Source organism: Equus asinus, chromosome 16 (assembly GCF_041296235.1).
Source record: "Equus asinus isolate D_3611 breed Donkey chromosome 16, EquAss-T2T_v2, whole genome shotgun sequence".
NCBI lineage: Eukaryota > Metazoa > Chordata > Mammalia > Perissodactyla > Equidae > Equus > Equus asinus.
This window is the reverse complement of record NC_091805.1, coordinates 41858964-41884161: the sequence shown is the minus strand read 5'-3', so window position 1 is coordinate 41884161 and position 25198 is coordinate 41858964. Positions and strand designations below refer to the sequence as shown.

The window sequence follows — 25198 nt, the reverse complement described above, 5'->3', positions numbered from 1 at the left end:
AGTGTATTTTTCTAGGGAATGTAAATGTAGCGTGTGACTGTCTATCAGAATGGGGATAGAGATGCGAGTTTGTTCAGCAAGAACCTTTATAGTTAAGAGGGCAAAGCATATGGCCCTCAACTCCTGACAGGAAGCTTGTCTGGGTCACAGATGGTAGGAAAGCAAATGGAAACAGCATTGTGGAAGCCACTGTCTCACCTTTTGAGTTTGCTCTAAATTTGTTAATGACTCTCAGTTACTTTAGATTAATTGGTGCCACCAAAAGAGGAGATGTCACGAGACTGGGGGCTGCCAGGAACAGCTCCTCGGCCTGCAGACTTTATTGCTTGGGGTGCAGAATGGAGAGGAGTGGAATGACGTTTTGGTGGAAATGCTGACATTTGTCCAAGAACTTAATGGGGAGAAAGAGGGAAAAAGAAATCCCCAGAAGGGCTCCAGTCTTGGCTCCTTCATGGCAAATGCTTGAAGCACTGTTTATTCAAATGTGTAATAACAAGCACCAGAAAACAACATGCAACATTCTCCCCCCACCCCTGATCTGCAATCCTGGAAGTAGGAGACCTCTGACCATGATGGTGGAGGGAACTCATGTTCAGGAAAGGTCCTAGATGGGCACCCTGGCTGGGTCAGAGTTTACTAGAGCAAAGGGCAGATGCCCTGCCTGTTGGCCTCCTGCAGCAGCTGGAGAAACCAGACACCTTCTCCTACCTCAGGCTGCACTAGGCAAAGCAGTGATACCAGCCCCAGCTGGAGGGGACATGAGTCCTATGAGGACAGCCCTGCCCTCGGCACTTAGCCCAGCCCAGCCCTCTAGAGGTAACGAGGTGAAGTAGCTTTTCCTCTTAGGGTGGCCATGGAGAGAGAGGCCATAGCCTAAATCAAGGCTCTTCTGGCGGAGAACAAGCCAGCCTCCTGAGGAAGAGAAAGAGCCTTCTCTGTTCTAGGGAGAGTTCTGGGCTAGGAGTCCTTGGCAGGAGTGCAGACCCACCCCCCTTTCCCTAGCCGAAGGGCCAGTTGCTAACTTCAGCCCCCAAGTGAGAACACTTTATCCATCACATTTCAGATAAATTATAAATACATACACAGAATCCAAACAAAGTTCCAGTAGAAGCTGCTCACAGACCCTCACAGGGGCCAGCGTGAAGAAAAATGAAGGTCACCCCTTTGTTCTCTGTGTTTCTGGAGCTGTAGGCAAAACTGTCCCCCCCTTATCCTTGAGTAACCACGGGGACAGCTCAGGACAGAGAGAGGTTCAGACTTAGAAACACTCTCATCCCCATATCCTCTCTTCCCTCCTCAAATCCCTTCCCCAACATCTAAAAAACAAAACAAAACAAAAAAACTAATTATTTCACTGAAAGACTCTGGAGCACTTGAGGATGTAAATCTCACACTCCCCATGTCAAGTAGGGAAACTCTGACCCAAAGAAGAAATGATTGGCCAGAAGTCAAAGGTCTTGACTCCCAGGTACTCCAGTAATGCACATGTTACTGTGGCTGGTGTTTAGGGAGGTGAGGAGGTTGGAGGGGCTGATTCAGTCCTGAGGAGAGATTGGTACAGGGCACATTCACCTTTGGGATGGTAAGTGGGCTAATTGGCACTGGATTGGAAAATGGCTGGATTCTTCCTTCTTCATCCTTCCTGGGCAGCCCTATGGTCAGGGCAGACTGAAGTGTTTCTAGCTGGGCGGCAGACAGATGGCCCTTACCCAGTCAGCACTGACCCTTAGGCCCTGGGGTCCAGAAAGGGACTGAAGGAGGTATCAGGAAGAGGAGACACACCAAAGACAAATATGGTACTGGGTCCCGAAGTGAAGAAGCACCAATAGCATCGGCCTGCCCTGGACTTGGGTGGGGGTGGGTGGGGAGGATAGAGCCTGGGAGAAATGAGGAAGCAGGGGAGGAATGGAGGACAAAGGGAGAGGGCATGTCCTTTCATAAAGGTGAGAAGAAGAAGTATGAAAGAGGGGCCAGAGAAGGAACAGGGAGGGGGAAAAAACTGAGCAGAGAGTGAGGAGGAAATGGGCCCATCCATCCATGTCCTGGGGCTCTGGGGCAACTTAGCCTCATGATGGTCCTTTGGGCCCTTCCAAAGCCCGTATCTGGCCCCACAGGAATGAAAGGAAAGCCTTGACAAACTTCGAAAAGGATCTTGAATGCCTCAGACCCTAGAGGCTGGGGAAGGGAGAGGGACGGAGAGGTTGGAGGTAGGGAGGGCTGAAATGGATATGTTCCTAGACCCCTCATCTTGTGTCCCGAGTGTGACGCCAAGCCCAAGAAGGAGGACAGGGAGGAAGGTAAGGAATTCCCAGGGCAAGTGTGAGTTTAGCGTGTTGGTGGAAAGTGCCCCAGCCTGAAGGGGTGGGAGGACTGAGGAAATAGAAAAAACTGACTCCCCAAAAAGTTTCCTGGCTTTAGTTTCTTGAAGTTGCAACTCAGTTGCTATTTGTCGGCTCCCCACTGAGTCTAGGCCTCATCAGGACCCTCTGAAGGGCTGTTTTCCAGGCTAGTGGGCCTCCCAGGTTCACACATTTTAGATTCTGTGGCCAAGCAGAGGCCAGAGGAGAGAGCAGGAAGCAAACTGAGCTTGGGCTGACTGGAGATCATTGCAGACATGGGGCCTAGATCACAGCCATTGAAGAGGGGTCACTAAACCACTGGTGGGCCCTCCATGCAAGGGACCAGGGAGAAGGCTGCCAGCCAATTTCCCCCCAACCCTTGCATTTTTATTGAAGCTGGACAGGGTGATAGAAGTGGCTGCTAGGAACCAGTCTCAGGACTCTGGTCTCCTGCCTCCAACCCTTGCCTGCAGCAGAGGCTGTGAGGACATGAGTAAGACCCCAAGTAAGATGCCTGTCCAGGCAGTGGACAAGAAGCACTAAGCTCCTTCCATCTGGGGCTTCAGTAGGAGGAGGGATAGGAAGCCACTGGGAGGGCTGCCCAGGTTTCCAACAGCTGATGCCTGCCCATCCGTCGACGTCTCAAAGCTCAAAGCCCAGAATGATGGGGGAGGGGAGCTGGAGAAGGAAGAAGAGGGAGGTCCTGGAAGCCGGAGGTGGTTGAAGAGGTGCTGTCCTGTTCGGGAGTAGCCAGGTGGGGGCTGCTTACTGCTTCTCCACGGCTCCCTGCTCAGCTGCGCTCTCCTGGCTGGGACCCTGGCCCTGGTCCTGGTCCTGTTCCTGGCCCTGCCCATGCCATGGGGTCTCCTTGAACACAAACCAACAGTTCCCGGCCCACAGGAAGAAGTTGATAAAGCCGAAGAGCTGTAAAGACATCAGGGGGGTTTGTGAGAATAGTAAGTGGGGCATCATGGGAACAGGGAGGGGGAGTACCTATGGGGAGTGGGTACAGAATGCTAGAAAGACTAAAAGAGAACTGGACATAGAGGTAGGGTTCAAGGCCATCACCGCCTAAGGGGTTCTCTGGTGAAAGTGTCTAATTCTGTCCACAGCATGCACCAAAGTTGTGACTTGGTCGCTAGGAGAATCTGGCCCCTGGAGTGGAGCATCGTGCAAAGCATGACAAGGAGCAAGGGTCCTAGCCGGGCTTCCCACGGGGAGCACGCCTGCTCAGAGAGCCTTCTGCTGGGTGGGTGTGTCCAGAGCTGTCCAAGGTGCTCCTTCCCTAGGCCCCGGGACCAGCCGGGGCTATATTCAAATATTCATTCAAAATATTGAAAAACCTATCAGCAGGAAGTATTTATGGGGAAGTGTACTGATGTCTGCAATTAACTTTGAAATGCATTAAAAATAAGATGGATTGATAGATGAAGAGAGGTGGAAAGATATGTGATAAAGCAAGTCGAGTAAAATGTTAATGGTACAGTCCAGGTGATGAGTACGTGGGTGTCCACTGTAAAATTCTTTCAACTTTGCTGTATGTGTAAAAATTTTTACAATAAAATGTTGAAGGGTAAAACCTATCAGCAGGGTTCCGGCAAGGTCTAGAAAGCTCCCTGGTATGGCAGCCATTAAACCTTTCAGTTGCTGGGCCCTGGGGAGGTTCAGGCCATTTTCAGGGCTGAGGTGGCTGGGATGACAGCGGCATTTGAAAAACTCAAGGCCTCAGCTATTTACTAACTGGTATGGAAATATTTCAGTGTTCTAACAACTGGGATGGCCAAACAGGTGCTTACCAGCTGGACCCACCACTGCCCAAAGCCCTCTTCCAGTCTGGAGGCCTGAGAGACAATGAGCCCCTTCTCTCTCACTCTGGGTCTGCTCCCAGTTTTGAGCCCAGCCACAGCCCTATGCTCCCCCTTCATGTGCTTGTATGTGTTCACACACACATATTGTAAAGAGGCAGGAAGAGTGGGAGGCAGTCACAGAGAGCATGGCTGGAGGTGGGAAGAAGGGAGGGGAAATGGAAGGCAGAGTACAGAAGGTGGAAGGAACAGAAGGCTCAGTGGCTCTCAGGTTCCCCTCATCCCAAAATGTCTTCTCAAGGTCAGCCAGGGGCCAGCAGCCAGCATTAGGTGCAGGGAGCCACTGGCTCTCGATGCAGGGGATACCAGCTGTGGGGACACTTCTCTGTTCCTCTCAGAACCTACTGCTGGGACAAGCCTGGGCAGCTGGGATAGTGCTGCCCCCCTCAGACCCCTTCAGTGGCCACAGGTCTCACCACGGAGATATTGGCCAGTCCCATGGAGGGTGTGGCCCCGGCACTGCACACTGCTTCCTCTCCATGGCACACAGACATGGCTGCGGTCAGGCTGGATGGCCGTGTGGCCCCCTTGATGTCGGTCAGGCCCTTGCCCCAGGCAGCTGCAGCTACCAGCCAGAAGAAGGTGAAGGAGACAGTCACACAGAAGTCCTGAGAGGAGCAGAGGGAGAGGAAATACACTCAGAGATGCCCCCGTGATTCCTCACTTCTTTTCCTCTTGCCATAATGCAGTGGAATCCTGGAGTCCCGGGACAGCTGCCTCTTCCCATCCTACCCAACACCTAGAGCCTCAGCGAGCCCAGATCATCCTGAGGAATCTCTTCACTGACACCAAAGGAATCCTGCCACCCAGGGCTACAGCTGTCCATGCTCTAGAACTGAGGTCAGGTAACAAGGTACCAAGGCATCCGCTAGTTGGTGTCACCCCAAAACCCAAGTGGCCTGAATTCCCCACTCTCCCCTCCCAGCCTTTCCTTTGGTCACCATTGCTCAGCTACACCTGGTAGCAGAGTAAGGGCAAACTGCAGGAGACAAATGGGGTCCCCTAAGACACCCCTTCTACCTTGCATGCCTGGGACATGGAGAAAGTAAAGGGGGAATAATATTGATAATAGCTAACACTTACTGAGGATAACTATAAGCCAGATAGTTTACATGCATTTTCACTTTATGCCCCCAAAAGACTATGAGATAGGTATTATTTTATTCCCATTTTAAAGTTGAGGAAACTGAGGTTTAGCGAGAGTAACATGTCCAAGAGCACACAGCTAGTAAAGGACAGTGCTGGGATTTGAACCCAGGCCAATAGACTCCAGTGCCTGCTTCTTGATGCTGTTGTGCCTCTTGTGAGCAGAGCAAGTGATGGGAGGTTGGTAGAGGCAGAGTCCTGAGACTTGAGCCTTCCACTGACCCGAGGAACTGTGGGAGCCACAGCACCCAACGGGACCACCAGCAAAGAACCAGCAGGCAGATTTAGGAGGGTCCACATATAGGTGTCAGGGACCCAGGAAAGCCACCAGGTTTGTCCTCCCCCCCTCCCCCGCCCCCAGCAATGACCTTACCCCCAGAAGGTACATCTCCTCAGTTTCTCCACCCCATCCCTTCTGGCCAGTGCCCACTCACCACCAATGGGAAGCGCCTGTTCTCCGTGTAGAGTTTGTGGAAGCGCAGGTAGATGACTAGTGCAGCCATGGTGTAGAAGAAGGAAAAGATGCCTAGGGTCACAAAGAACTCAGCAGGGGCAGAGAAGTCCCCCATGAGGTGCATGGTCTTGGAGGTGGACTCCTCATCACAGAGGGGCATCTCATACTGGACCCGGTTCAACCTGCAGGCGGCAGGGGAGGCCATCCTGAGCTCAGGGCAGTCCTCCCCTGCGGAGGCAGAGAGCTCTCCCTGCCCTGGGAGAAGTCCTGTGCTAATTCTCACCCTAGGACTGTTACAGAGCCAAGAAAAGGGGCAGGGAGGAAGGAATGTTTCTGGCTGGAACCTTGCAGTCAAGACAGGAACTTCCCTAGAATTCCGCTCAAGCCCCACCTCTCATTCAGCCACCACCCCACACTCATCTACCCTGTCCAGATATGGCAACTATGTATTTCCAAGTATCCCCAGGGCCCTTTAGGTCACAGCCACAATATACGTAGTCCATCTATTTCTGAGAGCCAAACTACCAAGGAGATCAGCTTCATTCTGCCCCGGGAAAGCACAGGCCCACAGTGGCCAAGTTAAGGTTGGAAGCACCCATTTTCAGGCCTTATTTAGGCTGCCCAATGAGACTCTATTGGACAAAAGAAAGAGAGAAAAACAAACACTCTATTATATACAAGAGACAATTAATCTAACCTGGCTGCTACTACTAGAAATTTCTGAAAAGGTGAGCCCTGGTCCCATTCTCCTCTAAACATTTGGGGCCCCCCTAAGCTCCCAAATACCCAGCAAAGAGTACTAGTCTCTTCTACCTCCTGGTCAAGGTGCACCTCCTTGTATTCTGGTGGTACCAGGTGAGCGCCCCACATCAGCTCTGTGGGATCTAAGTACTAACAAGCTTCCTTACCTGCAAGGCAGGGAGGAGGCTGCTGAGGGTCAGAGAGACCTGCCCAACTTGCCCAGACTCTTATAAGCCTCCATCCCAAACTGCATGGGTTCTTTCTGTAGGAGGTGTTGTTACCTGCTTTGGGTTATCTGTGGACTGCAACATTATTATAACAGTGATCTATCGGAGTTTCCCTTATATTTTTCTCTTGTCAGTGTGTCTGAAATGCCTAAAGGGCAGGAAGGACCTAAGTCTTGTAATTCTATTTGAATCTGGAGTGGCACACAACAGTCTTTAGGTTTCTGGAGGAGGAAGAGACCAAGCAGGTCCTGCCAACCCAGTGAGAGGGGCTATGTGGGGTCGGAATCAATTCCTGCTCACCTGAAGGGATAGCCGAACGCAACAATGATGGAGCTCACATCCTTGGCTTCGTTGTTGCAGCGAACCGTTGCTCCTGTCTCCCCACTGTAGGAGCCGCAGGACCCGAAGGCGAAAATAGCAAAGAGCTGAGGGAGAGTGAAGCCCCTTTGAGAGTCAGAAGGCCTCAACTGGCCAAGGTCTATCCCTTCAGAATCACCCTCTGACACTCAGCAAGTGCAGATATGGTGGGGGTTGGGGGGACGGGTTCTCTTTAATCAAGTCCCTCCTGGGCAGTCACCCATGGCTTCCACTGGTTTTCCAGCCTCAGGGTGCTGTGCTCACTGCACAGAGTGCTGGACCAAATAGCCAAATGAATACAGTTGACTTTAAGTGGTGTCTGGGAGGGAGATGAAGAGAGCGGAAATGGGCAGTTTCCAGGTCTCCCCACTGGATGTGACACTGGGGACCATAGGTAGCCTCCTTCAGATGATGACTGACACAGAGTAATTTAGGCTTTTAGAAACTTCTAGCTCAAAGCTGGACTTGAATTTCCTCCCCAAGAAAGAGGCACCCTAGAAATACATTCCCCTGTGCCAACCTAGATCAGGCATGCATGGAATGCTTTCCCTTTCCCTCCTGAAGCTGTCATTGAATCTTGTCATTACCATGTTGCTAACTTCCAGTGGCTTCCTGCCTCAATGGAAGCATAGCTGGAGGAGACAACTTCTGCCAAGTCTTCAGAGGGGCCAAGGGGGCAGGGGGCCATGCTGCTGTCCCATGGCACTGCCAGCCTAACTCCTCTTGCCCCAAAGGCACCTTTCCTTTCAGCAACAGTGCTGGCTGGGTTGATGCTGACAGTCCTGGCTCAGGCCCAGAGAAAAGTACTCTCCACTTGCCTTATCAGCCTCAGCTCTTTCCCCAGTGGAGTTTCCCTCTGTAATCTGTTGATGCTGCCATTTCTCGGTGTTAAGAACCAGAGGCGTTTCAGATCACTTGAATTGTTTTCCTCTCCACCTTTCATCACATTTTACTAAAACTCCTGTCTTGAGTGAAATGAAATTCCCTCATCCTATGATTTTCACATTTCTTTCTGGAGAAACACACTTTGGTTAGAAAAGGAGATGAGAAATTGGAATCTCTTATCCTTCCACATCATCTGTTCAGGCCCCATTTCCTGTGCACTTACCATTGGCTTGTACATGATGTAATCATTCTTATTAAGCAGTGGGCTTATTCTGTTAATTGTTGATTTTCTGTATGTTTCTCAGTGACTCAGTGTCTTGGACGTTAAGCACCCGGAAGACAGCTAATCTACGTCTCAGTCCTGCATCCAGAGTTTAGAATAGAGTTGTGTGCACATTATTTTGCTAATGCTTGATAGTGTTATGGAATAAAAAGAGACCTGGATTAGGAGTCTGGAAATCCAGGTTCTAGTCCTGGCCTGTCACTAATCGGCTGGGTGACCTCTAATAAGTCACTCCACTCTGTGAGTCTCAGTGTCCTCATCTGTAAAATGAGAGGTTTGCAGTAGGTAACCTGGAGGCCTTTTCCAGCTCTGTAATCCTCTCACTCTCCGAGGGTAACACTATCAGTGTGCCCTTGGCTGGGCTTGCCGGCAGCTGTGCTCTGCCCCTGGGTGGTGTCCGGTGCCACTGCCCCGCCTTGCATTGCCTGGCCTGGCAGACCATCTTCCTCCTGGAGCCATTGACCCCTCTCTAAAGGTCATAATGGGTACCTCTCTGTTTCCAGGAGGTTTAGTCCATACAAATGAGAATTGTTTCCATTTTAAAAAACATCCAGGAAAGGAGATGGTATAACCTCTCTCCAAAGCCTGAATAACTTCCTCCTCTGACAAATCACGGAGGCTGCAGTAGAGCCCTGCCTGTCTCTCTTGACAGAGCTGGTGAGAAGTCACCCAAAACCTCTGCATCACTACCCTTTACAAGCTCCAGGTTGCCTCACTAACATAACAGTGGAACTTCTCTAGCTTCTCCTCACAGGAATTCTCTAATCTTTTGTCAACTCTGTGGTTCTCTGACCCCTCTTAGAAGTTTCTTTATTTCTCTTAGCTTCTGGTGTCCAGAACGGGACACAATTAGGGTGTCACATTCTAGGAAGGGCAGCACAGTTGGATATATTTTTACCTGTTGGCAGTCAGTCAGTGAATGGCTCTGTATAGGTTCCCTAAGAAAGGCGGTATTCCTAACTTGGGCAATGACCCTGCTCTATGGAGCCTTCTCTTCATCAGCACTCTCTTCACAGGTACTCCTGAGCATCTACAGAAAGATGACATTTATTGAGCATCTAGTGTGTACTAGTTTTACTACTAGTACACTGTTCTAGGCACTATTACTTAGCAGTGAGCAAAAGAGAAAAAAATCTCTGTGCTCATGAAGCTCATACTCTAGAGCTACACTATCCACAACACTAGCCAAGTGTGGCTATTTAAATTTACATTAATTAAAATGAAATAAAATTTAACATTCAGTTGCTCAGTCACACTAGCCACATTTCAAGTGCTTAAGAGCCACATGTGACTAGCAGGTACCACACTGGACAACACAGATTAGAGAACTTTTCCATCATTGCCGAATGTTTTCCTATGTCAAGATGACAACCTTGAGGTTCTGAAAATCCTGAATCCTGCTTTATGATTCCTTTATGGGCAAAATATACCCATAACAACTTTAGTATTAACTGTATTGTCTTCTAGTTTGATTCTTTGAAAGTCAGGGATCTCTGAACACCTTATCGAACCCTTTATTAACCAGACTATATTATTACATCCAAACATCACACAGTCAGATGGTGCCAGATAACAGGCAATCTGCTATATTAGTGGATGAAAGAAGAAATCTAAGGAGACTCTCACAGGTTCACAGAGCAGCTGAGCAAAAAGGATCTCGGAGATTATCAAGCGCAACAGTCTCATTTCATAAAGGTGGAAACTGAAGTCCCAAAAGATTAAGTGACTTTTCCAAGGTCACAATTAACCAATGTGAGAGCCAGGCTTAGAATTTACATCTGCTGATTTCCTGTCCAGTGCTCTTTCTATTTCATTCATTCGTTAATCAACAAACAGTTATTAAGCATCTACTTTGTGTCAGGTGCTAGAGACAAGAAAATGAGGAAGACCTGGTTCCTGTTCACAAGAGTTTACATCCAGAAGGGAGAGTGTCATGCTAAAAAAAACACACAGAAAATGAAAGACAAACCCTGCATCCCACAGTTATTCAGGCTATAAAAAAGAGATCTCTTCTATGTGCAGAGAAGATGGTAAGGAGGGAGGGAGTAACTCTGCACTGGGATGCAGGAGCAGAGAAAGACACTCTCCCAGCTCCTTCCACCTTTCTGCACCAGATTTGCTTTCTTCCCTAACTGTGTCAGGTGACTGAGCCACAGGCAAGAGTGGGATAGAATTGAAACCACCTCTGTCACCAAGCACAAAGCTCTGAGTTGAGCAAACTGGTCATAAAGGACAGGAGCCAAGGAGAGATGGAATCCCTGAGACAAGGGGGATCTCTGGAGTTCTGGTGCCAACCAGCTTCCTCCTCTTGGACCTGCATTGCTGGGGACAGCGATAGTCATACACTGCCCTCCACCTCCTTCTGCCTCTGCATCTCTTTTGGAGTTTAAGGATGAAGCTCCACTTTGGTGCTGACCTGCTTGTTGGTGATAATCCTGTGTCAGTCCTGAGAACACTAACATCCTCAGTTAGTGCAGGGCACAAGAAAGACAAGTTCTTCCCCCAAATCCCACTTCCACAATCATCTCATCGTTTTTATGAACTCCGATGGTGTACTTTCACATTCCCCACACTTATTGAAACAGCTTATTTTCATTACAGAGACCCCAGAGCCAAAATAAATGATTTTGGCACCTTAAAGGTGAATTATGGATCAGGGACACACCCAGTTAATGATAATATGACTTATTACAGGAACAGTGACTGAGTGATTCAGGAAATTCTTTTGTACATTATCCTCAAAGTGAAGATTTGGCGATGATATTTGAATAATCTCACCAAAGGTCAAGTCTGGCTGACAGTCTGCAGAAGGAGGAAAGTTAGGGGAAAGGGAAGTTTCAGGAATAGGAGAGAAAGGAACCAGCTTTACTGAATACTTCCTGGCCTGCCAGGCTCAGCATGGCCATCCTGAACGCTGGGATGCTTTACAGATATTACCCCTGTAATCCTCCCAGTGAGCCCAGGAGACAGATCTTACCCTCATTTACAGATAAGAAACTGAGGCCTATGAAGATTTCATCACTTACCCTACGTTCCACGGCTAAAAGGCAGAGGAGACTGCATTTAAACCAAAGCCCATCCAACCTCAAAGTCTACCTTTTTCTTTTTTAAAAAAACTAGTTCTCCAATTATTGGTCTATGCCCATGTTATTTCTCTAGCTTAGTGTAGACTGAGCAAGACTCTAGACTTGGAATCAAGGTGAGATTAGTTAATTTTTAAATTTTAAAAAGACACTCTAAACCAAGTTCCTGACTAATAAAAGAATAGCATTACTTTCTTCTCACCAGGATTCCAGTAAAACCTTTGCTTTTTAGTAACAATGACAACAAAAGTTTTCAATTATCATCACAAGAACTGCAAGATTTTTGTTTTCTTTTTTTCCCTTTTCCAGTCAAGAGCATTTGCTCCCTCCAAGCAGAAAATGAGTGAAAATCCAAAATGACATTTTCACGGTCATTTCTGGTTCTGGTTCCTGTGTAGTTTCATGTTAGCTCATCTGCAGAGATTCAGGGCAAGCGAAAGACACTCTGAGTTCAGACCACCAGGATGGCAGTAAAAACAAAATGTATCTCCTTATGATGCTACCCTTTGAATGAAGGCTGAGTTCGGAGTCTAGCCCTGGGCCCCTGGATTTAGCATTATGAGAGAAAGGCAGAACCCCCTCTCTAAGAAGTAGAGGATCATAAAAGTCAAACGGGACTTAACTCTTAGGGATGAGTGCTGCCCCTGGGAGGTGCCTGGCTTATTTCCTCGGGCATTGCTTTGTGCAGCCTTTGTAGAAATGGCGTTGCGGGGGGGGGGGGGGGGGGGGGGGGGGGGGCAGTAAGAAAAGGATAGAAGGGTTGAGGAAGGATGCTTTTCGGAATCCCCCCATGCAGGATGATTCCATGGTCTAATAACCTTATTGTTTCCCTCATCCCTTGACAGTCTTCCTCAAATTTCGCTTAGATCCATTTGTCTAGTTTAATGATAAAACTGTACTCTTACATTTCAGGTTCTGCTCCTCTGGATAGCTCCTAATGGTCCCTAGTTCTGGATGGCAGTCACATGGAGCCTTAATATCATTCTTATATGGCCCCTCCAGTACTCAAGTGGTGGGTCAGAACAGGGAAGTGGGGGGAGGTGACAGAGCTCAGTCAACAGTCAGTCCAATGGCTCTTGAAACAGTAGAGAGAATGGAAAGTCCCCGCAAGGTCCCAGAGTTTGTACTTGGGAGCTCCCCAGGCTGGCCTGTAGCCCTAGTCAGGATCTCAGATATCCAGAGATAACTCCAAATGCACTATTGCCCCTGAATTTCAGATCTGATGATTCTCATCCAAATGATGATTTAGGAATTGGCAACACAGTACTAACTCCTGTCTCCAGTGAGCTACAAGCCCTTTAGAACTCAATCCTCAGTATTAATGGTAACTTATTCCCTAGCTGAATTCTGTGCTGAAAGTACACTGATTGTTATTCACACACCATTTGGTGTGTGGATTGTCTAACTTAAATCTCTTCGGTGATAGTGCACTAAATGCTCCCAACCAGTCTTTCTGATTTGAAAGAGTGACTGAGCCTGTCCAGGTTCCTAATTTATGCCCAGGAGGCCTTGGGCACTGGGAAGGAGAGAGAGCATACCAATGTCTCAAAGTCCCAGTGAGGCAAGGAGATGGTGTTTCCCTAGACCATTACAGGGGAAACTGAGGCCCTGGGCAAGTGATTTCTTCAAGGTCACAAGGTAAGTATAATGAAGGGCAATATTCTAGCATGCTAACCCATTTAGAGCAGAAGGGGACCCTACGGATGATCTGATCAACATTTGACTAATGTTGGAAACTGAGGTCCAAAGAAATGACTTGCCCAAGGTCACACAGTTGAAAAAGGCAGGTTCAGCTCTGGAACCCAGGGCCCCAGTTTCCCAGCTCAATGTTCTGTCTTACTCTACAAACCACATTTTGGCAAACTGTGATTTTTATTGTCTTAATTTTTTCCTTTTACTTAATCTTAGAGCCATGAACTCCATTCATTCATTCAGCTACTCTCTCACTCAGTTACAGGAACCCAGATTACTCTAGTGACCTCAACAGGGCAACCGCCAACCAGGACCCTGTCCCCTGAGCGCACCTCCAGGATCAGCCAGGTCCTGGTGGGTTTGGAAGCAGAATAGTTTCCATCGCCTGCCTCCTTCCCTTCTCTGCCCTCCGCGGCTTTCCTTGTCCCCCTTGTCCTCCTCCCCCTCCCGCCGCCCAGGAGTGGTATGTGCAGGATCAGAGTTCTGGAAAGGTTATACCCGGGTCCTGTCGCCCGGGTGAAATGTGAGCGCCCTGGGCAAAGGCTCCTTGCACATAGAAGGACCGAATCCGGGACTCCGCATGCCTCGCTCCTCACCCTCCTGCCACCAAGCGCTGGAGAAGGAGCCCCAGCCCGTCCCTCCCCCGCCCACCTGTCGCCGCCCCCCACCATTCCGCCGCGGACCGGCCGCAGCACCTCCCTGCCCCCCACTCCGGCCACATTGCTTCGGGTCAGCGTCACAGCCCAGGTTCCCGAAATAGCCCGCGGCTGGGGCAGCAACTCACCCACTGGAGAACTTTGATGAAGCCCAGAGGCTCCTCTAGCCGCCGCCAGCGCAGCCCGACGAGCAGGCGGTCCACCTGCGGAGACAGGGCCAGCAGGGGGTCAGGGCAGTGGGGGACCTTGGGCAAGGCTGGTCCCCTCCTCTCACTCACACCCGAGAGTGGGGGCGGACGAAGGGTCGAGCCCGACGGCAGGTGGAGAAGGGGCGGTGAGAGAGCCCCAGGGGCGCGCAGGGAGTACCTGCTGGCGCGGCGACTTGTCCGCCGTGCGACTCGAGCTCTCTGTCGAGGACATGCTGGCGCAGCGGGGCCGGGACGCGGCGCGGGGGCTGGACTCCCTCGCCCGGAGGCTGTGGGGACCGCGGTGGGGCGGGGGGCTGCTGACCCGCGGCGGGGGAAGCGAGCGGTGCGGGAGCGCGAGCGGCCGGCGGCGGCCCGGGATCCAGGCTGGCGGGGTGGGTCGCGGGGGCGCCGCTGCTCGCGTTCGCCGAGGCCGCCGCTCTGCCGCGCCGGCTGCAGAAAGCCCCCGAGTCCAATTCAAACTTCTGTCAAACTCGCGAGCGAACTTGGCAGCCGAGTCACGTGGCGTGCGCTCCCGAACCCTCCTCCCGCCCCCTTCGCTCCCGGGTCTCTGCCCTCAGGACGCCTTAAAGGGACCTGTGGCCTCTGCGGGCAGTTCGGCCTCGAGGGGGCTCAGGTTCTTTGCCAGAAGCCTCCAGGGCCAGTCCCAAGCGAGACGCCACAGCCGCTCCAACCCACCGCCACAGTCGGGAACTAGCCTGGCGCGCTGGGACGCCCCGGTTCCCAGCTTATCCTTCCCTGTTCACCGGGGTTTGGAGCCGCTCTGCGCAGTTTTTCTTTTCTTCTACACCGTAATACCCCTAACCTAAAGCATTTTCATAAGGCATCATGAGTGCTGAAAGAAGGTTCTAAACCTTGATGGTTAACAAACTGCTTGCTTCGCAAATGTTGGAGAGCCAGTACAGACGGACAGGGCCGGCCAGTGGCGTAGCGGTTAAGTTCGCGCTCTTCGCTTGTCGGGCCTGGGGTTCGCGGGGTGGGGCGCCAACATATACACCGCTCGTCAAGCCATGCTGTGGCGGCATCCCACAAACAAAATAGAGGAAGATTGGCACAGACGTTAGCTCAGGGACGATCTTCCTCACTCACGCACAAAAAAAAGGGGGGTGGAGCAATAGAATATAAATTGCTCATGTTTTATTCTGTCTAGTTAAGTGTTGCTTTAATCTTTTAAGAACAGAAGGCGTTCGTACGTTGACTTAAAATTACTAATGTTTTAAAAGTGCAAACTCAACCTCCTTTAAAGTAGCCATCACCTTTAAAGGAGAGAGAAATCAAAACCTTTGAGGAATACGAGGCTCAGAGGATGTAATGTGTACGGAAGGGTTGACATTTTTGCCTTGTGGTTGACCTTAAATTGGTCCCTAATTTTCAAAAACTATTCGCAGGAGGCTTGAGAGAGCAGTCATGAATATTACACATCCAGTTTACCGGGTTGTAAATGTAAGTAGTAAAAGGTTAAGTGATTTGTGCAAGGTCACTGAGTGAGCCAGTGGGCGGCAGCCAGGAATAGAGAACTGGCCTGTGCTTCCTAAGAATTGGCTTGTAAATACTATCCACAAAAATATGTATCATCACAAAATCGTTCTTGGAGGTCCCTTCTGGTACTTCGGATTGACTGCTTTTTGAATACACATTTAGCTTTTATTAATGCAATTCATTCCCCCAGTGAGCAAGAGTCTTCCCAAGGTTGGGGTAGGAGGGAGCCCCTGGGATCAGGTCGCCTGGACTCAAAGGGAACTTCTCCAGTGGATTTCCATGCAAATCTAGGCTAAATAAGGAACAACTTAAGTCCCCAGTCCAGTTCTTAATAAATTGTTCTGCATTCTTAAGTTCCTTTTCTATGGAATAGGGATAATGATTTATGTCCTACTTACAGCATAATGTCTTCATGAGGATTAAGAGGTGCAATGTGTGTAAATGCCCACACTACACAAACATGAAATAATACTTATTACCAATGTCTACAATATGCATATAGAATATAACACAGAAAAGGATCAGAATACAGCAAAAATCCACACACCCACCAAGTAACCTTGTTAAATTTTAAACCTTTCCTTGTTTGTTTCAAATCCGTTCTTTAAAAACAAAATAGAAATTCCATATAAAATTGAAGCTGTGTGTGTACCCTCACATCATTCCCTCCCTCTCTCCTTCCTCCCCAGAAGTAACCATGATACTATCCTGAATTTGTTTTATATCAGCCTCATGCATATTTTAATACTTTTACTGTGTATAACTGTATCTAGAAACAATACATAGAAATTCGCCATAGTACAGTCTTTCAAATTGTTTTAAACTTTAAATATTATGCTTTAGGTAACCTTCTTTAAGTTGCTTTTTCACTTAATGTTGTGTTTATAAGAGTTATCTAGCCTGATGTAGGTACCTTTAGTTTGTTCCTTTTGGCTGTATAGAATCCAACAACATATATACCACACTGTATTTACTTATTCTTACATCGATGGACATTTAGGTTATATTCAAAATTTACTTGTACCCTGCTGCTTTGAATGTGTGCATACCTCCTGGTGCACATGTGCATAGCTTGCTACACTGCACAAAATTTCCAACTTCCTTTGTTTTTTTAAACACAAACCCTGGTAAGAAATAAATTTTTATGTCATGACCCATTATATAAGCTGAAACAAAAGACTCTCATATTTTCTATTCCATTTCATTAAAAAAAAATTCTGATCATCCAGAGGCAGATGCAAGTTTTGTGGGCCTAAAGTTTATACAATTTGGGGGCTCCTTTTAGAAAAAGAATACAAAATTATGAATACAAATTTGGTAACCAGGCCTAAGAAGCTATGCAAGTGATGGAGCCTGAAGCTTAATCTTCATTAGTTTCAGGGTCAATACCCCTCTGAGAAGATGCATTAGATTGGTTTAATGATTCGTTAATAATGGGTATCTACCAGCAGTTTGATCAACATCGCTCTTTACCTTAAAGCGAGTCAGCTAGGTCATAAGATGTGAACATTTCAAATTTGAGTTTTGATAAATGTATACGCCCGTGTAACCATCACCCAATCAAAGATCTCAAACATTTCCATCACTCCAAAGAGCTCCCTCCTGCCCTTTTGCAGTCATTTCCTAGGCAATCACTGATCTGATTTCTGTCATTATAAATTAGTCTTGCTTTTTCTAGAATTTCAAATAAATGGAATTATATAGTATGAACTGTACTTTTGTGTCTGGCTTCTTTCACTCAGCATAACGTTTTTGAGATTCATCCAATTGTTGCACTTATCAGTAGTTTGCCCCTTTTTGTTGCATAATATTCCATCATATTATGAAATAAGATCCATCACAGTTGGTTTATTCACTTGCCAATGTACATTTGGCTTGTTTCCATTTGTACAGGTATTTGAGTGAACGTAAGTTTTTATTTCTAGGGAAAATACCCAGAAGTGGGATTTCTAGGTTATATCTAATTGTGTGTTTAAATTTGTGTGACACTACCAAACTCTTTTCCAGAGTGGCTATAGCATTTTGCTTTCCCACCAACAATGTATTCTAGTTGCTTTCATCTTCTCCAGAAGTTGGTATTGTTGTGTAATGTATATTACATAATATACATTCTAAAAGGTGTGTAGTGGTATCTCACTGTGGTTTTAATTTGCATTTCCCCAGTGGCTAATGATGTTGAATATCTTTTTTTTTTTTTGAGGAAGATTAGCCCTGAGCTAACATCCGTGCCCATCTTCCTCTACTTTATATGTGGGACGCCTACCACAGCATGGCTTGCCAAGCGGTGCCCTGTCTGCACCCAGGATCCGGACAGCAAACCCCGGGCCGCCAAAGCAGAAAGTGAGCACTTAACTGCTGCACCACCGGGCCGGCCCCAATGTAGAACATATTTTAATGTGCTTATTTGCCATCCATGTATCTTCTTTGGTGCAGTGTCTGTTCAAGTTTTTTGCCCATTTTTTAACTGGGTCGTTTGTTTCTTACAATTGAGTTTTGAGAAATCTTTGTATATTCTAAACACAACTCCGTTGTTGGATATGTGATTTGCAAATATTTTCTCCCAGTCTGTAGTTTGCCTTTTCATTCTCTTAACAGCGTCTTTTGCAGAGCAAGTTTTACATTTTGGTGAAGTCTAATTTATCTTTTTTTTTTTTAATGTATTATGCTTTTAGCATTGTGTCTAAAAACTCTTTGCCCAACCCTAGGTCACAAATGTTTTCTTAAAAATGTTTTGTAGTTTTATGCTTTACATTTAGATATTTTTGAGTTACTTTTTGTAGAAGGTGTGATATTTAGGTCAGGATTCTTTCTTTCTTTCTTTTTGTTGTGGCATGTAGATGTCCAATTGCTCTAACATCATTTGTGTGTATGTGTGTTTGTGTGTGTGTGTGAGGAAGATTGGCCCTGAGCTAACATCTGTGCCACTCTTCCTCTATTTTGTGTGTAGGACACTGCCACAGTGTGGCTTGACTAGTGGTGCTAGGTCTGTGCCCAGATTCGAACCTGTGAACCCTGGCTGCCAGGAGCGCATGAACTTAACCGCTATGCCACCAGGCTGGCCCCTTAACATCATTTTTTTAAAAAGACTATTCTTTCTCCATTTAATTGCTTTTGCACTCTTGTGAAAAAATCAATTGGCCATATTTGTGTGAGTCTATTTCTGGGCCTTCTATCTAATCCATGTGTCTGTGCCTTTGCCAGTACCACACCGTGTTGGATACTGTAGTTTAGTAGTAAATCTTAAAATAGGACAGTGTGATTTCTTCAACTTTGGTCTTCTTCAAAATTGATTTGGCGATTCTGGTTCCTTTGCCTTTCAAGATAAATTTTAGGATCTATATCTTCAAAAAAATTCTACTGGGATTTTTATTGGAATTGCATTAAATCTATAGATAAATTTAGGCAAAAGTTACGTCATTGCTGTGTTGCATTTTCTAATCCATGAACACGGTATGCATCTCCATTTATTCAGGTCTCCTTTGATTTCTTTCATCAGCATTTGCAGTTTTAAGCATACAAATCATGTTTATGTTTTGGTAGGTTTATACCTGAGTATTTAATTTTTTGGGAGCCATTATAAATGGCATTATTTTAAATTTAAGCTTCCATTTAATAATTGCTAGAACCTACAAATATGATGGATTTTTTTCTGTTGACCTTGTATCCTACGAACTTTCTAAACTCACAATTTAGTTCTATGAGTTTTTGTAAATTCCTTGGGATTTTCTACATAGACAATTATGTTGTCTGCAAATAAGGACAGTTTTATTTCTTCCTTTATAACCCATATGCTTTTTATTTATCTTCCTCGCCTCATTGCACTGGCTAGGACATCCAGTACAGTGTTGACTGTGGAGTGCTGAGAGTGGACATCAGTGCCTCGTTCCTGATCTTAGGGGAAGATGTTCAGTCTTTCACCATTTAGTATGATGTTAGCTCTAGGTTTTTTATAGGTTCCCTTTATCAGATTGAGGAAGTTCCTCTCTATTCCCAGTTTGCTGAGAGTTTTTATCATGGATGGATGTTAAATTTTGTCAAATACTTTTTCCGTATCAATTGATAATGATCATGGTTTTTTTCTTCTTTGGATTATTAGTGCAGCAGATTACATTGATTGATAACAGTTTTTAGAATTTTTAAAGGTAATATCTCTCTATATAAACCAGACTTTATGTTTAAAGCAGTTTTTGGTTCATAGCAAAATTGGGCTGAAAATGCAGAGAATTCCCACCTCCCTGCCCTCTCCCCACACACAGCCTCTCCCATCACCAACATCCTGAACCAGTGTGGTAAATTTGTTACAATCAACAAGCGCACATTGACACATCATTATCAACCAGTCTATAGTTTACATTATGGTTCACTCTTTGTAGTATATATTCTGTGGGTTTTGATAAATGTGTAATGACATGTATCCTCTCTTTTTTTTTTCTTAAAGATTGGCACCTGAGCTAACTGTTGCCAATCTTGTTTTTGTTTTTTTTTTATTCTTCTCCACAAAGCCCCCCAGTACATAGTTGTATATTCTAGTTGTGAGTGCTTCTAGTTGTGCTATGTGGGACGCTGCCTCAGCGTGGCTTGGTGAGCGGTGCCATGTCCATGCCCAGGATGTGAACCGGCAAAACCCCGGGCTGCCAAAGCAGAGCACACAAACTTAACCACTCGGCCATGGGGCCGGCCCTGATATGTATCCACTCTTATAGGATCATACAGAATAATTTCACTGCCCTAAAAACCTCCTGTGTTTTACCTATTCATCCCTCCTTCCCCCATACCCTCTGGTAACCACTGATCTTATTGCCTCCATAGTTTTGCCTTATCCAGAGTATCATATAGTTGGAACCATTCAGTATGCAGCCTTTCAGATGGCTTCTTTCACTTAAGAATATACATTTAAGATTCTTCCATGTCTTTTCATGACTGGATAGCTCATTTCTTTTTAGTGCTGAGTAATATTTCGTTGTTTGAATGTAACAATTTATGTATGCATTACATATTGATGAAGGGCATCTTGGTTGCTTCCAAGTTTGGCAATTATGAATAAAGCTGCTATAAACATCCATATACAAGTTTTTGCATGGATGTAAGTTTTCAACTCATTTGGGTAAATACCAAGGAGTGTGATTGCTGGATTTATGGTAAAGTGTGTTTAGTTTTTTTATTTTTATTGAGGTTATGATAGTTTACAACATTGTGAAATTTCAGTTGTACATTATTATTTGTCAGTCATCTTATAGGTGTGCCCCTTCACCCTTTGTGCCCACCTCCCATTCCTCTTCCCTCAGTAACCACTAATCTATTCTCTTTGTCCATGTTTGTTTATCTTCCACATATGAGTGGAATCATACAGAGTTTGTCTTTCTCTATCTGGCTTATTTCGCTTAGCATAATACCCTCGAGGTCCATCCATGTTGTTGTGAATGGGACTATTTTGTCATTTTTTATGGCTGAGTAGTATTCCATTGTATATATATATACCATATATTCTTTATCCCGTCATCAGTCAATGGGCGCTTAGGTTGCTTCCACGTCTTGGCTATTGTGAAAATGCTGCAATGAAGATAGGGGTGCATAAGTCTCTTTGAGTTGCTGATTTCAAGTTCTTTGGATAGAAAAACAGTAGTGAGATGGCTGGGTCATATGGTATTTCTATTTTTAATTTTTTGAGAAATCTCCATACTGTTTTCCATAGTGACGGCACCAGTTTGCATTCCCACTAGCAGTGTATGAGGGTTCCTATTTCTCCACAACCTCCCTAACATTTGCTATTTTTTGTCTCAGTTATTATAGCCATTCTAACGAGTGTAAGGTGATATCTTAGAGTAGTTGTGATTTGCATTTCCCTGATGATCAATGATGATGAGCCTCTTCTCATCATGTGCCTATTTGCCATCCATATATCTTCTTTGGAGAAATGAGTCTTCATATCCCCTGCCCATTTTTTGATCAGGCTGTTTGATTTTTTGTTGTTGAGTCATGTGAGTTCTTTATGTCTTATGGAGATTAACCCTTTGTCGGATATACGATTTGCAAATATTTTCTCCTGTTTGGTGGGTTGTCTTTTCATTTCAGTCCTATTTTCCCTTGCCTTGTAGAAGCTCTTCAGTCTGATGAAGTCCCACTTGTTTATTCTTTCTGTTGCCTCCCTTTTCCGAGGAGACATGGTGTCTGAAAAGATCCTTTTAAGACCAATGTCAAAGAGCATACTGCCTATATTTTCTTCTAGAAGTCTTATGGTTTCAGGTCTTACCTTCAAGTCTGATCCATTTTGAGTTTATTTTTGTGAATGGCTAAGAAAATGGTCTACTTTCATTCTTTGGCATGTGGCTGTCCAGTTTTTCCAACACCATTTGTTGAAGAGACTATCTGTTCTTCATTGTATGTTCTCTGCTCCTTTGTTGAAGATTAGCTGTCCGTAGATGTGTGGTTTTATTTCTAGGCTTTCAATTCTGTTCCATTGATCTGCGTGCCTGATTTTGTACCAGTACCATGCTGTTTTGATTACTATAGCTTTGTAGTACATTTTGAAGTCAGGGATTGTGATACCTCCAGCTGTGTTCTTTTTTCTCAGGATTGCCTTAGCAATTCAGGGTCTTTTGTTGCCCCATATGAATTTTAGGATTCTTTTTTCTATTTCCGTGAAGAATGTCATTGGGATTCTGATTGGAATTGCACTGAATCTGTAGATTGTTTTGGGTAGTATGGACATTTTAACTACGTTTATTCTTCCAATCCATATGCATGGAATATCTTTCCATCTCTTTATGTTGTCATCAATTTCTTTCAGGAAAGTCTTGTAGTTTTCATTGTATAGGTCTTTCACTTCTTAAGTTAAATTTATTCTAAGAGATTTTATTCTTTTTGTTGTGATTGTGAATGGGATTGTGTTCTCGAGTTTTCTTTCTGTTAGTTCCTTATTAAAGTATATAAATGCAATTGATTTATGTAAGTTGATTTTGTACCCTGCAACTTTGCTGTTATTGTTGATTATTTCTAGTAGCTTTCTGATGGAATTTTTAGGGTTTTCTATATATAAAATGATGTCATCTGCAAACAGCGACAGTTTCACTTCTTCCTTGCCTATTTGGATTCCTTTTATTTCTTTTTCCTGCCTAATTGCTCTGGCCAACACCTCTAGTACTATGTTGAATAGGAGTGGTGAGAGTAGGTACCCTTGTCTTGTTCCTGTTCTCAGAGGGATGGCTTTCAGTTTTTCTGCATGGAGTATGATATTGGCTGTGGGTTTGTCATATGTGGACTTTATTATGTTGAGGTACTTTCATTCTATACCCATTTTATTGAGCATTTTTATCATAAATGGATGTTGGATCTTGTTGAATGCTTTCTGTATATCTGTTGAGATGATCACGTGGTTTTTGTTCCTCATTTTGTTAATGTGGTGTATCACATTGATTGACTTGCGGATGTTGAACCATCCCTGTGTCCCTGGTATAAATCCCACTTGATCATGGTGTGTGATCTTTTTAATGTATTGCTATATTCAGTTTGCCAATATTTTGTTGAGGATTTTTGCACCTATGTTCATCAGCGATATTGGCCTGCAATTTTCCTTCTTTTTCTTATCCTTGTCTGGCTGTGGTATCAGGGTGATGTTGGCCTCATAGAATGTGTTAGGAACTGTTCCATCTTCCCCAATTTTCTGGAATAGTTTGAGAAGGATAGGTATTAAATCTTCTCTGAATGTTTGGTAGAATTCTCCAGAAAAGCCGTCTCATCCTGGACTTTTATTTTGGGTGAGGTTTTTGATTACTGTTTCAATCTCTTTACTTGCGATTGGTCTATTCAAATTCTCTATTTCTTCTTGATTCAGTTTTGGGAGGTTTTAAGAGTCTGAGAATTTATCCATTTCTACTAGGTTGTCCAATTTGTTGGCGTATAGTTTTTCATAGTATTCTCTTATAAGCTTTTGTATTTCTGTGGTATCCATTGTAATTTCTCCTCTTTCATTTCTAATTTTATTTATTTGTCTTCTCTCTTTTTTTCTTAGTGAGCCTGGCTAAAGATTTGTCAATTTTGTTTATTTTCTTGAAGAACTACCTCTTTGTTTCATTGATCCTTTCTACTGCCTTTTTTGTTTCAATTTTATTTATTTCTGCTCTACTTTTTATTATTTCCCTCCTTTTACTGACTTTGGGCTTTGTTTGTTCTTCTTTTTCTAATTCTGTTAGGTGTAGTTTGAGATTGCTTATTTGAGGTTTTTTTTTTGTTTGTTGAGGTGAACCTGTATTGCAATGAATTTCCCTCTTAGGACTGCTTTTGCTGCATCCCAAACAAGTTGGTATCGTGTGTTTTCATTTTCATTTGTCTCCAGATAGTATTTGATTTCTTCTTTGATTTCTCCAATGATCCATCGATTGTTCAGTAACATGTTGTTTAATTTCCACCTCTTTGCCCCTTTCCCAGCTTTTTTCTTATAATTGATTTCTAGTTTCATAGCATTATTGTCAGAAAAGATGCTTGATATTATTTCAATCCTCTTAAATTTACTGAGGTTTGCTTTGTTTCCCAACATATGGTCTATCCTTGAGAATGTTGCATGCACACCTGAGAAGAATACATGACCTGCTGTTTTTGGATGGAGTGTTCTGTATATATCTATTAAGACCATCTGGTCTAGATTTTCATTTAATTCTACAATTTCCTTGTTGACTTTCTGTCTGAATGATTTATCCATTGGTGTAAGTGGGGTGTTGAGGTCCCCTACTATTATTGTATTGTTGTTGATATCTCTTTTTAGTTTTATTAATCGTTACTTTATGTACTTTGGTGTCCCTGTGTTGGGTGCATATATATTTATAAGTGTTATGTCTTCTTGGTGGAGTGCCCCGTTTATCATTATATACTGCCCCTCTTTGTCTCTCTTTACCTGTTTTGTCTTGAAGTCTACTTTGTCTGATATAAGTATGGCGACACCTGCTTTCTTTTGTTCACTATTAGCTTGGAGTATCACCTTCCACCCTTCACTCTGAGTCTATGTTTGTCTTTGGGACTGAGGTGTGTCTCCTGGTGGCAGTATATCATTGGGTCTTGGTTTTTAATCCATCCTGCCACTCTGTGTCTTTTGACTGGAGAACTCCATCCATTTACATTTAGAGTGATTGTTGAAGTGTGAGGGTCTACTGCTGCCATTTTATCACTTGTTTTCCAGTTCTCCTGCATTTCTTTTGTTTCTTGTCCTGTGTATTTCAGACTACCCATTCAGTTAGGTAGTTTTCTATGCTGGTTTTCTTAGTTTTCTCCTTATTTGTAATTTGTGTTTCTGTTCTAATTGTTTAGTGGTTACCATGTGGTTTGTATAAAACATCTCATAGATGAGATGGTCCATTTTCTCATAGCCTCTTATTTCTTTAAACTAAGTCAGTTCCATCCCTTTCCTCTTTTCCTTCTAAGTTGTTATCATCACATCCTTTTTCTTCTTGTGTTGTTAGTTTGTGGTTAAAATGACAAGATTATATTTATTCTTGGTGTTTTCCTTCTCTTTATCTTTAATGTTATAATTAAACATTTGCTAACCTGTTCTGATAGAGAGCTACAATTTTCTGATTTTGTCTATCTACTTATCTCCCTGCTCAGGGTTTTGTAAACCCTTTCCTTTTTTTTCCTCCAGGTATGAGGGCCTTCCTGAGGATTTCTCATAGAGGGCATCTTGTGACAATGAACTCCCTCAACTTTTGTTTGAGAAAATTTTTATTTCTCCATCATATTTGAAGGATATTTTTGCTGGATAGAGTATTCTTGGCTGAAAGTTTTTGTCTTTCAGAATT

General features: G+C 44.9%; 1 protein-coding gene across 1 annotated transcript; it reads right to left on the bottom strand.

Moving 5' to 3' along the window:
- Window positions 1–440: 440 nt before the first annotated feature.
- Window positions 441–14451, bottom strand: SYPL2 (synaptophysin like 2). The gene is made up of 6 exons (XM_014835253.3): window positions 14095–14451; window positions 13857–13931; window positions 7073–7197; window positions 5785–5986; window positions 4621–4812; window positions 441–3263 (listed from the first exon to the last, which is right to left on the bottom strand). Exons 1-6 carry the CDS (start codon window positions 14146–14148, stop codon window positions 3105–3107), a joined length of 807 nt encoding a protein of 268 aa, XP_014690739.1. The 5' UTR covers window positions 14149–14451; the 3' UTR covers window positions 441–3104.
- Window positions 14452–25198: the final 10747 nt, after the last annotated feature.

Bases quoted from the DNA above. Each gene is read 5' to 3' on its own strand.
- SYPL2 (XM_014835253.3), bottom strand. From the start codon at position 14,148: ATGTCCTCGACAGAGAGCTCGAGTCGCACGGCGGACAAGTCGCCGCGC. The intron at 7,198-13,856 runs GTGAGTTGCTGC...ACTCTCCCTCAG, and splicing joins TCATCAAAGTTCTCCAGTGG to CTCTTTGCTATTTTCGCCTT. The intron at 3,264-4,620 runs GTGAGACCTGTG...ATGTCTTTACAG, and splicing joins GACTGGCCAATATCTCCGTG to CTCTTCGGCTTTATCAACTT.